The sequence below is a fragment of the Halichoerus grypus genome, chromosome 15 (genome assembly GCF_964656455.1).
Source record: "Halichoerus grypus chromosome 15, mHalGry1.hap1.1, whole genome shotgun sequence".
Lineage (NCBI taxonomy): Eukaryota > Metazoa > Chordata > Mammalia > Carnivora > Phocidae > Halichoerus > Halichoerus grypus.
In genome coordinates this window covers 26835104-26849134 of record NC_135726.1, presented here as the reverse complement: position 1 = coordinate 26849134, position 14031 = coordinate 26835104, and the positions used below count along the sequence as shown (strand labels likewise).

At 45.3% G+C, this 14031-nt stretch overlaps 1 protein-coding gene across 3 annotated transcripts; it reads left to right on the top strand.

The window, feature by feature from the left end:
• Nucleotides 1–801: 801 nt before the first annotated feature.
• Nucleotides 802–11929, top strand: HERPUD1 (homocysteine inducible ER protein with ubiquitin like domain 1). Of its 3 annotated transcripts, none has more exons than XM_036068953.2 (8): nt 804–1078; nt 3829–3906; nt 3999–4070; nt 5065–5195; nt 7281–7403; nt 7914–8264; nt 9797–9902; nt 11167–11929. In XM_036068953.2, exons 1-8 carry the CDS (start codon nt 926–928, stop codon nt 11329–11331), a joined length of 1179 nt encoding a protein of 392 aa, XP_035924846.1. In that variant the 5' UTR covers nt 804–925; the 3' UTR covers nt 11332–11929. The 3 variants fall into 3 exon arrangements, with proteins under 3 accessions (XP_035924848.1, XP_035924846.1, XP_035924845.1); XM_036068952.2 differs by having other exon boundaries at nt 805–1078; nt 3996–4070; XM_036068955.2 differs by lacking the exon at nt 11167–11929 and having other exon boundaries at nt 802–1078; nt 3996–4070; nt 7914–8107.
• The last annotated feature ends 2102 nt before the right edge of the window (nt 11930–14031 follow it).

The following is a 14031-nucleotide window of genomic DNA, read 5'->3' as shown; positions in this document are numbered from 1 at the left end:
GTTTAAAGGAAGCGTGTATTAGCATCCTATAAAGCGAGGCCCTTTTCGAGGGTCTCCCAGCCTAAGCTGGACTGTGTGGCCCGTTTGCCAGCCATAAAGGTGATGCTCCAAACTTGAGGGTGCAACGTTCACGTCCGAGGCCACAGATGAAGTGGCCACAGCAGGTGGGAAGCCTCCGTCCTTGGCTCCGTCCCCAGGATGGCCCCAGGAGGAATCCGCCCGGTTCTTCCCCGCCCTGCTAAGGCCTGTGGGGCCGCCCTTCCGGGTGAATTCGCAAACCGAGTCCACCGAGCTGTTCTTTGGGCTGGGGTCGGGGTAGGCATGGGGAAGCCTCCCCCGTAAGGCAGGCTGTGGGCCCTGACGTCCCGGGCCGCCCACCGGGAAGGGAAAGGGGAAGTGCGCCTTGGCGCCTGGGGTCAAAAAGGGCGGGGAGAGCTGCTTTGTGAGGGCACAATTTGCAGAAGCCGCCAAGCCGGGGGTCTGCCGGCCTGACCCTCCTCGAGGCGCCTGGAACAAGCCGAGGTAGGGCGCACCCCAGTTCCGTCAGGGCCGCGGCGCCTCGGCGGGCCGCAGCGCACCCAAACATGGCCGCCGAACCCGGGTTCCGGGGCCGCAGCCGGGATTCCGGGTGACGCACGACCGACGGGTTGCATCAGCCTGCGACCACGTGCTCGGCCCGCCCCTCCGCCCACGGATCCGGGCGCCGATTGGGCCACGTTAGGGCCGTGACCTCCGCCTCAGCCAATGGGAGTCAGCCACAGAGCGCTCTCGCCGCAGAGCCCGGGCGCGAGGTGCCTATAAAAGGCGTGTGAGGCGGGGGCGCGCGCGCCCCAGAGACGCGAACCGTCGTTGTGGAGTTTGTCGGGGGCTGCGTCGCCGCCTGCCTGGCATCTCGGAGCGCCGCGGAACCCACAGCACAGCCGACATGGAGGTCGAGCCCGAACCCGAGCCTGAGCCCGTCACGCTCCTGGTGAAGAGCCCCAACCAGCGCCACCGCGACTTGGAGCTGAGCGGCGACCGCAGCTGGAGCGTGGGCCGCCTCAAGGCGCATCTGAGCCGCGTCTACCCCGAGCGCCCGGTGAGAGGGGCCCCCGACTCCCCCTGCCAGCGCCTCCCGCCCCGGCTGTCATCCCCTCGGCCCGCCTCGCGTCCGCCTCCCCTTCCCTTCCAGCTTCTCCCTTTGCCGCCCTTCCCCCGACGGCTGGTCCTCACCAGGTCACTTCCCCAGGGCTGGGGGCTTGCCCTGCCCTGCCGCGGTAGGCGCCGCCGCGCCCGGCCCGATGGCCGTCACCTCCAAGTCCTAGGCCGCCATCGCCCCGCCTTCCAGACGGGACGCCTTCCCTTGTCACTTCACCTCCCGTGGTCCCAGCCCCACCTCCCGGACCACTGCCCCGTCCCCTGGGTCTGGCTTCGGGCCTTAGCCAAGCCGCTGAGACAGCAGTTTGACCTTGGGTGAGTCATTGCACCCTTCCAGCCTCAGTTTCCCCGAAAGGACAGGGCGGCTAGGCGTTCCGCGTTAGGATTGCATCCCCTGGCTAGAAGCGAGGCCACAGAAATGCTGCCAAGTGGATTTTCTGAAAGCCGCGTCTCAGTGTGGAGCGGAGGCGGCGGAGGCCAGTGGCTAGGGAGACGGGGAGCGCCCAGGGAGTGTGTACTTAAGGTCCCACACCCAGGAGCGAGACGTGGCTCTTCCCCTCCCCGTCCACCTTCCGCCCTGGGCCCCTCCCTGCCGCGCCGGACTCCGCAGCCTTCGGCGAGGCCCGGGGAGGAGCCCCGCGCGCTTTCTGGCTAGAGTGAGTTAGCGAAGCAGGCACAGAGAGTCTCCCTGAGTCTGGGTTTTAAGACTTTGGCCCCTCAATTACAGACTTCCTCGCTTTGTTTTGGTGGACACATCTGTCAACATCACCCTTAGCACCGCCCTCCGTCCCCACCACGTGATGGAGGCGGCTGCATCCTTCCTGTATTTACTTTCTACTCTGATGTTATGTAAGTGTCACAGTGTGCTTTACTGCCCACAAGTGTAATTCTCCATCAGACAGGAGGAGACATCGGGGCGAACAAGATTGTGAAATTCTTCCTTCTTATCTGTAAAGTTGCCGTGTGTGGTAGCTCGGGGGTCAGGCTCTTTTTGCTCCTTATTTGTGCAGTATGGAAGGTAGAAGTGAGTTTTCCTTCTGAGTTATTCTTTTGAATTTTGCTTATTTATCTAATAAGCTTTCAATTCTTTAGCATACCCCTTGGGACTATGTGTAGTTTCACCCCAGCTGCTTCCAAGAAACTAGGTGACTGTGTTGCTCTGAGAATGGCTATTAGGTATGCAGATAGGTGTAGTCGCTAGGTGCATCCTTTGGTAAAAGGCAGTGTTTTGGAGGAGAGCTTCCCTTAAGGGCTTCCTTGGGTGACAAACATCACTCCTATTAAGTCCGAAGACCCAAATAAAAGACCTCTCAGGTGTGTAAGTTTGTGCTTAAAAATTACGGCTGGAGAGCACTCATCATTTGGTTTCTAACCTGAGAAGTCTTACTTTTATAATTTTTTTCAAATCAGCCTTCTGGGTAAAGACACAGCATGTCAGGCCTCTAAAAGGAAACCCACAGGCAGCTATGGTTTTCAAACCTTTACTAGTGTGGAACTCTTCAATGTAAAGCAGGACCCCAGCTCTGCAGTAGTGTTTTATAAAATTATGTGTATAGCATTACCTATAAAATCAATCAGAACAGTGGTGAACAAAGTATCCAATTTGGTTCTGTAGTTTTAGGTGCATAGTGTCAAAAATTCCTGATTTATGCAGATAAATAGATGCAGTTGTTGTTTTGATTGTTTTAAACAGTTTGCTTTATAATCTCCAGCTACTTGGCAGGAGCAGCTTTATGCCAAATTTTGCATAGTTGTTTGTATCGGCACTGGTTGGTGAGCTCTAGTGTACTGGCTTTGGTATGTATCATTTGAGGCCATTCGTTTTAAGTATGGTTTTTAAAGGAATTAAAAATAGATTTTAAAAGTGAGATTTGTATGAAAGTGTGGAGAGTCCTTGTAGTTTGAAATTACTGGGAAGGAGAAGAGGGGTTGGAGTCTTGACTTTTTAGCAGCAGGTGACCTTAGACAAGTCCGTTTCAGACTTTTCCTCCCTTCAAACAGGGATACTAAATCTCACAGGGTTGAATACCTCCTCTGTACTTGCATTTGTATATTGGGAAAAGTCTCTTTGAGAGTTTAGAATTAGTTTAGAATTGCTTTGTGTTATCTTAGGATAATACTAGGTGATTTTGGTGAAGGCTGACCTTGCTTGGGAGCACTGAGCTTTCTCTGAGACCATACAATTTGTGGTTTTTTTTTTTTTTTTAAGATTTTTATTTATTTATTAGAGAGAGTACAGGTACGCAGAGAGGCAGGCAGAGGGAGAGGGAGAAGCAGGCTCCCTACTGAGCAGGGAGCCCGATGCGGGGCTCGATCCCAGGACCCTGGGATCATGACCTGAGCCGAAGGCAGCCGCTTAACCGACTGAGCCACCCAGGCGCCCCCATACAATTTGTGTTTTTAATGGCAGAAAGGAATTTCCTTGGGAATTTAAAAGTCATGTAGGTCACCATAGGTTTTGTGGACTGGAGATGATTTGCCATCCTAAATTTATTTGTATGTTAGAGAGAAATTCAAAGTTCAGCACTTTATAAAGAAGAGTTTTGTATATGAGACCTTTGGAAAAATGCTTTCCTGTGATTCTAGGAAAAAACACCCATGTTCGAGTTATTTGTATAAAAGTTTCTTCTGTGTTTGGGAACTTGTGGGAGCTAAATGCTGACCTGTGCTACTCTTTCTTTCCATGACTAGTGTCCAGAGGACCAGAGGTTAATTTATTCTGGAAAGCTGTTGTTGGATCACCAGTGTCTCAAGGACTTGCTTCCAAAGGTACATCATTTACACATTAACTTTTGAATGTTTTTTAAGCACTTACCAGGTTGAATTTAGGTCCTAAAGTACCTCCTTATTACTTTTAGCAGGAAAAACGGCATGTTTTGCATCTGGTGTGCAATGTGAAGGGTCCTTCAAAAATGTCAGAAACCAGTGCAAAGGTATGTCTGCTTTTTCAAGATTATAGCAATCTATAAATCAGACCCTCATGGTAGAAATAAAGGGAGTTGGAAAAAAGAGATTTTATTGCCTTTTTATCAAGTAATAGTTTGTTTCTTCCCCAGTGATAATCAGGAATTAGAAACTTACCAATACAAGTGCATGTCTGCTATTATAGTAGTAGACTGTGCCATTAGTGTGTAGTGGGAAAGTAGAGTTCTACATTACACTATCTTCCGGGACATGATTTGACCTACAATAGCTGTGTATCCAGATCACTAAATCAGCAAGACACTCTAAAATGGGTTTTTACTGAATTTAGCACATAATAAGCTGCTTCTAAGGAATCACTCATTTTTATGAACAGTAAAAAAGTGAATATATTTCCTTTGGAATTTTTCATTGTGATGTATTTAATTGGATAGGAAAAGACCACCATCTCTATCACGTGAGCTCTAAAGACTGACCTATGTTTGACAACCAAAATCATTTATTTTTCATTTCACAGTGTTGATTTGAATATACAGTAATAATATTCTAATGTGATAACACTCTAAATTAGGATTACGACTCTATTTCCTGAAACATCTGAACGTAGGATAGGAAATTTCTTTCCTTTAGGTTGCTGGCTAGGTTGTATTTATAAATCTTATTGGTCAGATTTAGTTTCTTGATTTAGTAAATTTAGCACCATAAGATTTGTAGAACATTATCAGGATGCTTTCTCATCAATGATAACTTCATTGGAAGATTTTAATGAAATTACAGCATAGTTACTCGAGGAAAAAATATGGATTTTTAAAATATCTATATATTGAAATTGGGTTGAACAAATTTCAGAGTATTTTTTACATAACATTGCATCTGTTTACTTTTGTCAAGTTCAGAGGTCGGGGTGAGGGACATAAGCCATTCACAGCAAAAGAATCCTTTTAGTTTGGTTGCAGACAGTTGCATCAGATCCTTTGTTCTAATATTCATCCTACACTTCCTTAGGTTGCTGAATCCACAGAGCAGCCTGCTGGTCTCCATCAAGGACAGTATCCTGGGGATTCCTCGGGTGATAGCTTAAGGCAAAGGGAGGTTCTTCGGAACCTTTCTCCCTCTGGATGGGAGAATATCTCAAGGTGAGTGTTACAATAGAGAACCAGGTTTATACAACACGGACGTGCATCATTTGCATCAATTTTAAGAATAAAGTATGTTTATAGTATATAGTCACAGAACTTTAAAATGTACAAAATTTTGCTTTTTAAGGGCTTCACTTTAAAGATCTGTTACGTATTTAACTTTTCTTAATACACAGCCTTTTAAGAACACATAAACATATGGGGATGCATGAGTTGAAAATGTAGGTATTTCCCTTCCCACATGGGTGTGCTTCGCATTGTGCTGACCTCATGATAGGGCTTAGTGCTGCTGCTGCGGAGAAAACAGCCAGTGTAAGCATCTCACAGCTGCTTTGCCGGTGGCTTTGTGCTTTGTCTGTCATAACAATGGGTGGCAAAAGGTGAAAAGATGAAGAAATGCTCTGCCAAGGACTGAGTTGGTGGTGCTGGGAAAAAAAGGTCTTGTCTTTAGAGCAAAAGCCAAGAGTGACTAAATGCTCTAATGTTTGGATTTCATAGCTCTTGGAACATCTTATTATGAAAGTTCTTATGAGAAAAAAATAATTAACTACAAGTTGAAATTCTGTAGCCCCTCAACTCCCCTGGTTTCCTTTTCCTAGTAGTTATTAATATTTGATTTTGACAAAGTCAGGTATTTGAGGAATGATGAGTTGGTTTTTTTTTCCTTAACGGAAATTTCAAATACACACAAGAGCAGAGGGAACTGTGTAATGAACCTCACATTAGACATCACCTGAGCCCAGTAATGATCATAGTTTCGCCATGCTTGTTTCATCTATTCCCCCTTTGCTTTTTCCTTTCTGACATGTTTAAGTAATTCCTAGACATCATGTCAGTTCACCCCTACGTACTTGAGTAAAACCTTAGAGTTCTCTTGCATATCTACAATGCTGTCCTCATCAGAGCTACAAAAGCACTTTGTTATCATCTCATTTCCTTGCACTATAACATTTTTAAACGATCAAAAACAATATTATACCAAGACCTACTTGAATTGGAATACCATTTTAGGAACACTCTGGCTAGGGAATTTGGTTAAACGACTGTCAGCATAGGGGCACCTGGGTGGGTCAGGCAATTGAGCGTCTGACTCGATCTCAGGGTCTTGAGATTGAGCCCTTAAAAGAGAAAAAGATTGTCCACATATAAGTTGGATAATTGGATAGAAACACTTAAAACTGCTTCCCTTTTTCTAGCCATACAACTTGAGATTTGTGGCCCATATGTATGTGAATTTCACCTTGATAAAACTTGTCGATTGTATTCAACACCTATTTATTGAGTAGCCAGTGCATATAATTTTAAGGATGGGAGTTAACCAGCAGAGATGATCACATAACCAGTTCCTGATTTTTCCACAATTCTTTTAGTTTTGTGAATTGCTGCCAAAGGAGTTCACTCTGAAAAGGGCACAAAGCCAAAGATGATACCCGTATGCTCTGCTTAAGAAATAGGAGTTTGGTGTCAAACAGGTCTCAAATCCAGCCCTGCTATTTAACTAGCTCAGTGACTTCGTGCAAATCCCTCGTCTTCCCTGAGCTGTGTTCAGGCTCCCTTCTGTGACACGGAGGGGGAAGCTCCCTCCCCACAGGTTGGTGGGGATCCGGGGAGGTGACAGCCCAGCAGCCTGCACAGGGCACAGGTGGTCAGTAAGCACGCGTGAGTGCTGCCACATACACACGTAACTGCCCCGCCGTGTAGCTCAGATTTAGGGGTGGGGAGAAGTGGGTAGTGGGAGGGGGGGCTAGTTTTCTTCAGGAAAGGCTTTGAGAGAGATGTGGCTTTTTAGGGCTGCTCTTTGAAGGATAAACGGTGGGTTTAGAGCTGCAGTGACACTCAGCAAATGGAGACTGGGGGTGAGGGTCCACCTAGCCTGAACGGGCCCTGCTGGTTTACACGTCCGAGCAGTGACCTGCTGAGAGTAGGGCTCTGTCAGCACTGCCTGTGCTCGCGTCACACGGGGGCCTCACACAGCCTCTCTCTCTCCGCTCTCTCTTCCAAGTGCTAATTGTAATTTAGACCTTTGCGTTTATTCATACTACACCAAGTCAAAATGAGTGTTTTTAAAAAAATCTATCATAGGCCTGAAGCTGTCCAGCCAATGTTCCAAGGCCTGGGGCCTGGTTTCTCGGGCTATACAACCTATGGTTGGCTGCAGCTCTCCTGGTTCCAGCAGATCTACGCACGGCAGTACTACATGCAATAGTGAGTCCTTTCCTGTCCTGCTGGGGGCGGCCAGGCGAGGGATGGAGGAATGAGGGTAGTCATCAGTTTCTGCAGAGCCTTGCTCTGTCTGGCCCGGTGAGTGGAGGAGGGTGTAAATGATAACTGCTACCTAATTTGTGTATTAATTCAGGGGGGCTTGTGTCTGTACATAGTTTGATGACTCATTCAGAATCAGTTACTTCCTTTTCAATACGAGGTATCTTTAGTTTCGTGAAAAGTTTAATTTGCTACTGTACCATACTTTTATAGTTTTATACTTTCAACTTCAGATGAAATTTACCATGTGGCGCTCTCAGGAGCAGAAAAGGCATTTATAGATTCAACTGTTAGTAAAGAAATTATTCACTAAGTTAAAGAAAAGTCAAATTTTTCATGTACCTACTTATAATTCTTAACAGTAAAAGACCCTGTGTAAATAAGGCTATGAGAAGCACAGTCTTCACAGTGGTTTGCTCTCAACAGTATCTGCTTCTGTTGATTTTATTTTAGTTTAGCGGCCACTGCTGCATCGGGGGCTTTTGTCCCCTCACCAAGTGCACAAGAGATACCTGTGGTCTCTGCACCTGCTCCAGCCCCTATTCACAACCAGTTTCCAGCAGAGAACCAGCCAGCCAATCAGAATGCTGCTCCTCCAGTGGTGGTTAATCCTGGGGCCAATCAAAATTTGCGGATGAATGCACAAGGTGGCCCTATTGTGGAAGAAGATGATGAAATAAATCGAGATTGGTTGGATTGGACCTATTCCGCAGCCACATTTTCCGTTTTTCTCAGTATCCTCTACTTCTACTCCTCCCTGAGCAGGTTCCTTATGGTCATGGGGGCCACCATCGTTATGTACCTGTAAGTAGATGATTTCGCTTTCCTTTTTTCCCTTTATTACAAATTAATGCTGCATGGGGTCTCAAACCAAGTACAGATTTTTCTCTTTTTTTGAGCAGTCTCAGTCATTATTTATGAAAGTGTGTTTTTGTTTTTAAGATTTTATTTACTTAGAGTGCGAGCAGGGGAGGGGCAGAAGGGGAGAGAGAGAATCTTAAGCAGGCTCCATGCCCAGTGCAGAGCCCGATGCGGAGCTCGCTCTCAACGATCCTGAGATCATAACCTGAGACAAAATCAAGAGTTGGACACTTGACCGACTGAGCCACCCAGGCATCCCTATGGAAGTGTATTTAAACAGCATATTATTCTGGCACCTTCAGTGCAAGGAACTGACAGTTTGGTTGGGCACTGCTGAGAACACATTAATCGTATGTTAATGCAAGAAGGACATTCTGTTTTCTTCTAGATAAGGTACCTGCCAGGCTCATGAACCACAATAATATGGCCATTCTAAAGCATGAAAGGGAAAATTGTATTTGTTTTGAATAAAAATAAGTTTATCTTTATCAAGCTGTAGTTGCTGCCTTCCAGGATTGGAGGTCATGCACTGAGGGCAGCAAAGCTCTAAAGGGCCGGGGAGCCTTTACAGACCTGACGTTTGGCTTTATCCACGGCTCGGAGTAGTGGTTCTCAACCAGGGTGGTTTTGTACTCCTAGGGTGTGACACTTTTGACTGTCACAACTAGAGGGGTGGTCCTACTGGCATCTAGTAGGTAGAGGCCAGAGGTGCTGCTAAGCATCCTACAAAGCACAGGACAGCCCCACAGTAAATATCCAGCCCAATATGTCAGTAGTGCCAAAGGTGAGAAACCCTGGCCTAGAGTGATATGTCCTTGTTTGTGGTCAGAACTGACAAATTTTTCCTATGGAGTGAAAATGGATTCTTATTTTAGTTTTAAAAATCTTAAGAGAGCAATATTTGAATAATAAAACAATTACTCTTATATCCAGAATTAATCATTGTTAATATTTTGTCATATTTGCTATAAGACTTGTATTTAGTTGAATTTTCCAAATAAAATATTAGTCAATTCTTTAAGTTTTTTGGTCTCTAGAATCATATATTTGTGACCAAATTTAGGTCTTACTATTATGTAGGTTATTACATATCCTAACCCCAGCTCTGTGTGCATGTGTGTGTTTATCCCTCCCCCACCCCCTGCTCAGGTTTGCAGGTGTAAAGTTTAGTTCAGGATCAGCAAGAGTACTTTCTGTGTGCCGGGTGCTGTTAATGTTGGTGGGCACACAGTGCTGAATAAAACATAGTCCCCATAGTGACCTTGAAGAAGCTGACAGGCCAGTGAGGGAAGTCTAGGAGATGGTGTGGTAGAAAGTCTCTGCAGATGAGCCTGGCTGTGAGCTTCTAATCAGAGCATTGCTATGAGTAGAGGAGGAGGGCAAGGGGGACCCTATCTAATCAAGAAGAGCCTTAAATTCTTGAACAAAGTTCACTGTGATTTGCTAAGGTGAACTTTTATGTGCTTCCTTTGAAGGCATCACGTTGGGTGGTTTCCATTTAGGCAGAGGCCGGTTCAGAACTTCCCAAACGATGGTCCTCCTCATGAAGCTATAAATCAGGACCCCAACAATAACTTACAGGTAAGGAGCTCCCAGGGGGGCCCAGCAAGCTTCATGTGAAATGCCAGGCTCTCAAATCCTTAACATTTAGATATTTAGCCTCATAGTTTACCGTTTCATTAGGCTAAAGTTTCAAGATTTTTTCAAATTTGTTCTTAGAGCAGTAGCTTTTTTTTTTTTTTTAAGATTTATTTATTTTGAGAGAGAACAAGACCATGCGTGCGTGCAAGCAGGTGGGTGGGGTGGGGGAGAGAGAGAGGGATAGAGAGAATCTCAAGCAGACTCCCTGCACCGAGTGCGGAGCCCAACACGGGGCTCGATCCCATGACCCTGAGATCATGACCTGAGCAGAAACCAAGAGTCAGACATGTAACTGACTGAGCCCACCCAGGCACCCCTAGCAGTAGCTATTTTTATTATTTATTTATTTATTTATTTATTTTTAAAGATTTTATTTATTTATTTGACAGAGAGACAGCGAGAGAGGAAACACAAGCGGGGGGAGTGGGAGAGGGAGAGGCAGGCTTCCCACCGAGCAGGGAGCCCGATGCGGGGCTCGATCCCAGGACCCTGGGATCATGACCCGAGCCGAAGGCAGACGCTTAACGACTGAGTCACCCAGGCGCCCCAGCAGTAGCTATTTTTAAAAAAACATTGAGTATGCCATAAAATCCATCAGGTATTTTAGTCCTGTGGCAATTTGCATTTTGGCAAATGTAAATAATGTTTTGTTAAACTCACTATTCTGAGCATTCAGAGGTCTATAACCATGTGTTATACCATGGAAACTGCTAATGGATAGTTATTCTAATTAAAGATTAGGAATATAAGCATGTCTCACTTCCAGAATGGATTTCCTGGAGAATTTCCCTAGATTTATAGAGCAGTTTAATCCACAATCCCAAAGGATATTCTTTTATAATATAAATTGTCACCCTAGTATCTGTTTTTAGAACTCTGGGTTTCCATTTTTAGTTTCTTAACTCAGAACACTGCCAAAATCAGAATATCCATATTTAATGAAGTGGTTAACTTAATTCATGAGTTTAATAATAAAGATCTAGTTACTTCTTTTGTTCTAATACTTATTGCCAGGGATTTTCAAAACTGTGAGAAGGTCACCAGCAGTTATGCTGTGAGGCCTGAGAACTCGACATCCAGCCAAGGACACCATTTCCTGCGGTCCTGTCTGCCTGGTTGCTTTGAATATGGGGCCAGGGATTTACTCTGCCCTTTCCTGACATTCTTTCCTAATGGTTTTCTCATTGTGTTTCATTAACTGTAGGAAGGCCCTGATCCTGAAGTTGAAGACCCCAACCGCCTTCCTCCAGACAGGGATGTACTGGACGACGAGCAGACCAGCCCTTCATTTATGAGCACAGCCTGGCTTGTCTTCAAAACTTTCTTTGCTTCTCTTCTTCCTGAAGGCCCCCCAGCCATAGCAAACTGATGGTGCTTGCTTTCTGGCTGCTGGAGGCTTCGACAGGCATGGACTGGATCTTCTGACTCCAGCTAGATTTCCTCACCTGGACATGGCAGTGGCACAGAATTCGAGAATCAACGAGGAGGAGGATATGCTTTTGTGATCAAGCAAAAGCAGAAACTAAGACGTGAAGCCATGATACAAATTGATGAACAAAAAATGTCCAAGGCTTCTCATGTCTTTATTCTCTGAAGAGCTTTAATATATACTGTATGTAGTTTCATAGGCATTGTAAGTAGAAGGCATTAGTGTCGCATGTTTATGCCTGAGGAACTTTTCAGGTGTGTGAGTCTGCATGTGTGTTTGTACATAGATATCATAGATGCAGAAATGGTTCTGCTGGTACGATTTGATTCCTGTTGGAATGTTTAAATTACACTAAGTGTACTACTTTATATAATCAGTGAAATTGCTAGACATGTTTTAGCAGGACTTTTCTAGGAAAGACTTATGTATAATTGCTTTTTAAAATGCAGTGCTTTACTTTAAACCAAGGGGAACTTTGCAGAGGTGAAAACCTTTGCTGGGTTTTCTTTTCAATAAAGTTTTACTATGAATGACCCTGGCAGAGACTCTTGTCATCTTAGCAGTTTGCTCCATGTCCATGTCACTGGGTGGTCAACAGTTGAGTTGCTAACTTGTGAGTCACCTGAATGTTTTGCTTCTTTTTATAAAAGGACTATTTGTACTAATGAAGAATGATAGGGTAAGGCCATGAAAGTTTTAATTTACTAAGAATATACGTGTGTTTGTCCCCATTCCCTGATTCCAACAGTACTGGCTTTGTAGAACCCATCAGACTTGAATTCCCCAGGTTTAAAATTAGTGGCATTGGGGCGCCTGGCTGGCCCAGTCTGTAGAGCATGGGACTCTTGATCTTAGGGTCATGAATTCAAGCCCCCCATTGGGTGTGGAGCCTACTTTAAAAAAAAAAAAGGCATTAAGTACCTTCCATCTTGGCAATTCTGTGGTAATTACACCTGCTCATATAGCAGGCTTTTGGTAAGCTGAGCTTGCTTCTGTGATTTTAATCTTTTACGTATTAATTTTGAGACTAATCTCAAAACACAGTTGTGTGTATTTTTCACACACAAATAATGCTACAGGCAGAATGCCGAAGGCCTGGGCAGGGTGTTTTCGGCAGAGTGAATCACTTGTATCATGGTTGTGATCATTTAAATGAATCATTACTGAAAACCTCGTTTACATCAAATATTCATCAAACAGTTCATACTAAGTCTTTTTCAAGCCTTGGGTAGAAAAGCCTATTGATTTTCAGGGGAGGGGGCCTCACCATCTGACAAGGTGCTTGGAGCCCCAGACAGCTGGTGATATCCGTCTCCTGTTTCTAAAGGAGTGGGGCCACTCTCCCTGTGAGGTCAGCCTGTGATGATGAAACTCCAGATTCCATGGGCCCAAAATAATTCCAGGAAGATGCTCCCGAGCACAGCTGACAAGGGTTCACATTGGCCCAAGCTGCACCAGGACAAAGGGGATCTTCAGACAACAGGGAAGGCTTAAGACAGCTGACAGGTGGGGGATGCGGCAGAAGGCAGAAATGTTGATGCTTCCACAATAGTTGCTAAGTGTAGTATAATAATGCACTACATACCACCATTTGTATTCAGAAAATTACTGGTTTGGATCTCCATGAAAAAGTAGCAATTAAATACCTGAAAACAAAACAAAATTTCCTCATTTCAGCTTAAACCATAGCAGCTTCTTTAAGTTTGCATTTTCCGAGGTGTGTTTTCCTAAATCCTAGTTCCACAGGAGAAACATTGCAAAAAATGAGCTCATGGTCAAGTAAATTTGAAAACCGCAGTTTGATCCCAGACTTCCGGGATTTTCAAAATGCTGATGGGCCTGAAGGGAGGGCGGTCTGCAGCCTCTTCCTTCCTAGGAAGGTGCCTAGGACCGAACCATGTGGAATGTTTAGGTGGCAATACTTTGCAGGGCTGGGCCAAGTTTCTCCAGAAGGCCGTATATGCTCTAATCAATGAGGACTCATGCTGCTATTTCTCCCAACAGGTCCAGGGATCAAGGGGCAGAAATGGGAGTGGTACCACTCACTATGACCCTATTGATCGATTAGAAAAAATTTTGCTTCTCTTTCCCACAATCTTGTGCTCTGCTCCAGAGGTCTTAGTTCCCAAAGGAGTATATTCATTTCCTAGAACTACCATAAGAAATTCTACAAACTGGGTGGCTTAAAACAATAGAAATTTATTCTCTCACAGTTCCAGTGGCTAGAAGTCTGAAATCAAGGTGTTGGCAGATGGCTTCCTTCTGGGGTTCCTGGGGGAGAACCTGTTCCATGCCTTTCTCCTAGCTTCTGGTGGTTGCCAGCAATTTCTTGATGCTCCTTGGCTTGTAGCAGTGTCACTCCAATTTCTGCCTCCTTCACATGGTTTTCTTCCCTCTGTTTCTGTGTTTCTGTGTCTTCATATGACCTTATAAGGATGCCAGTCATTGGATTTACATCTGCAAAGACCACCTTTCACATTCCAAGTTTCTGGATGGACAGGACATAGTTCTTCGGGGGACATAGTTCAACCCACAACAGGGAATAATGCGTCCACTGGGTGACAATGATTCCATTGAATTGAAAACTAAGACCGCCACCTGGCCACTTTGCGGTCCTCCTGCTTCTGAATCAACAGGCAA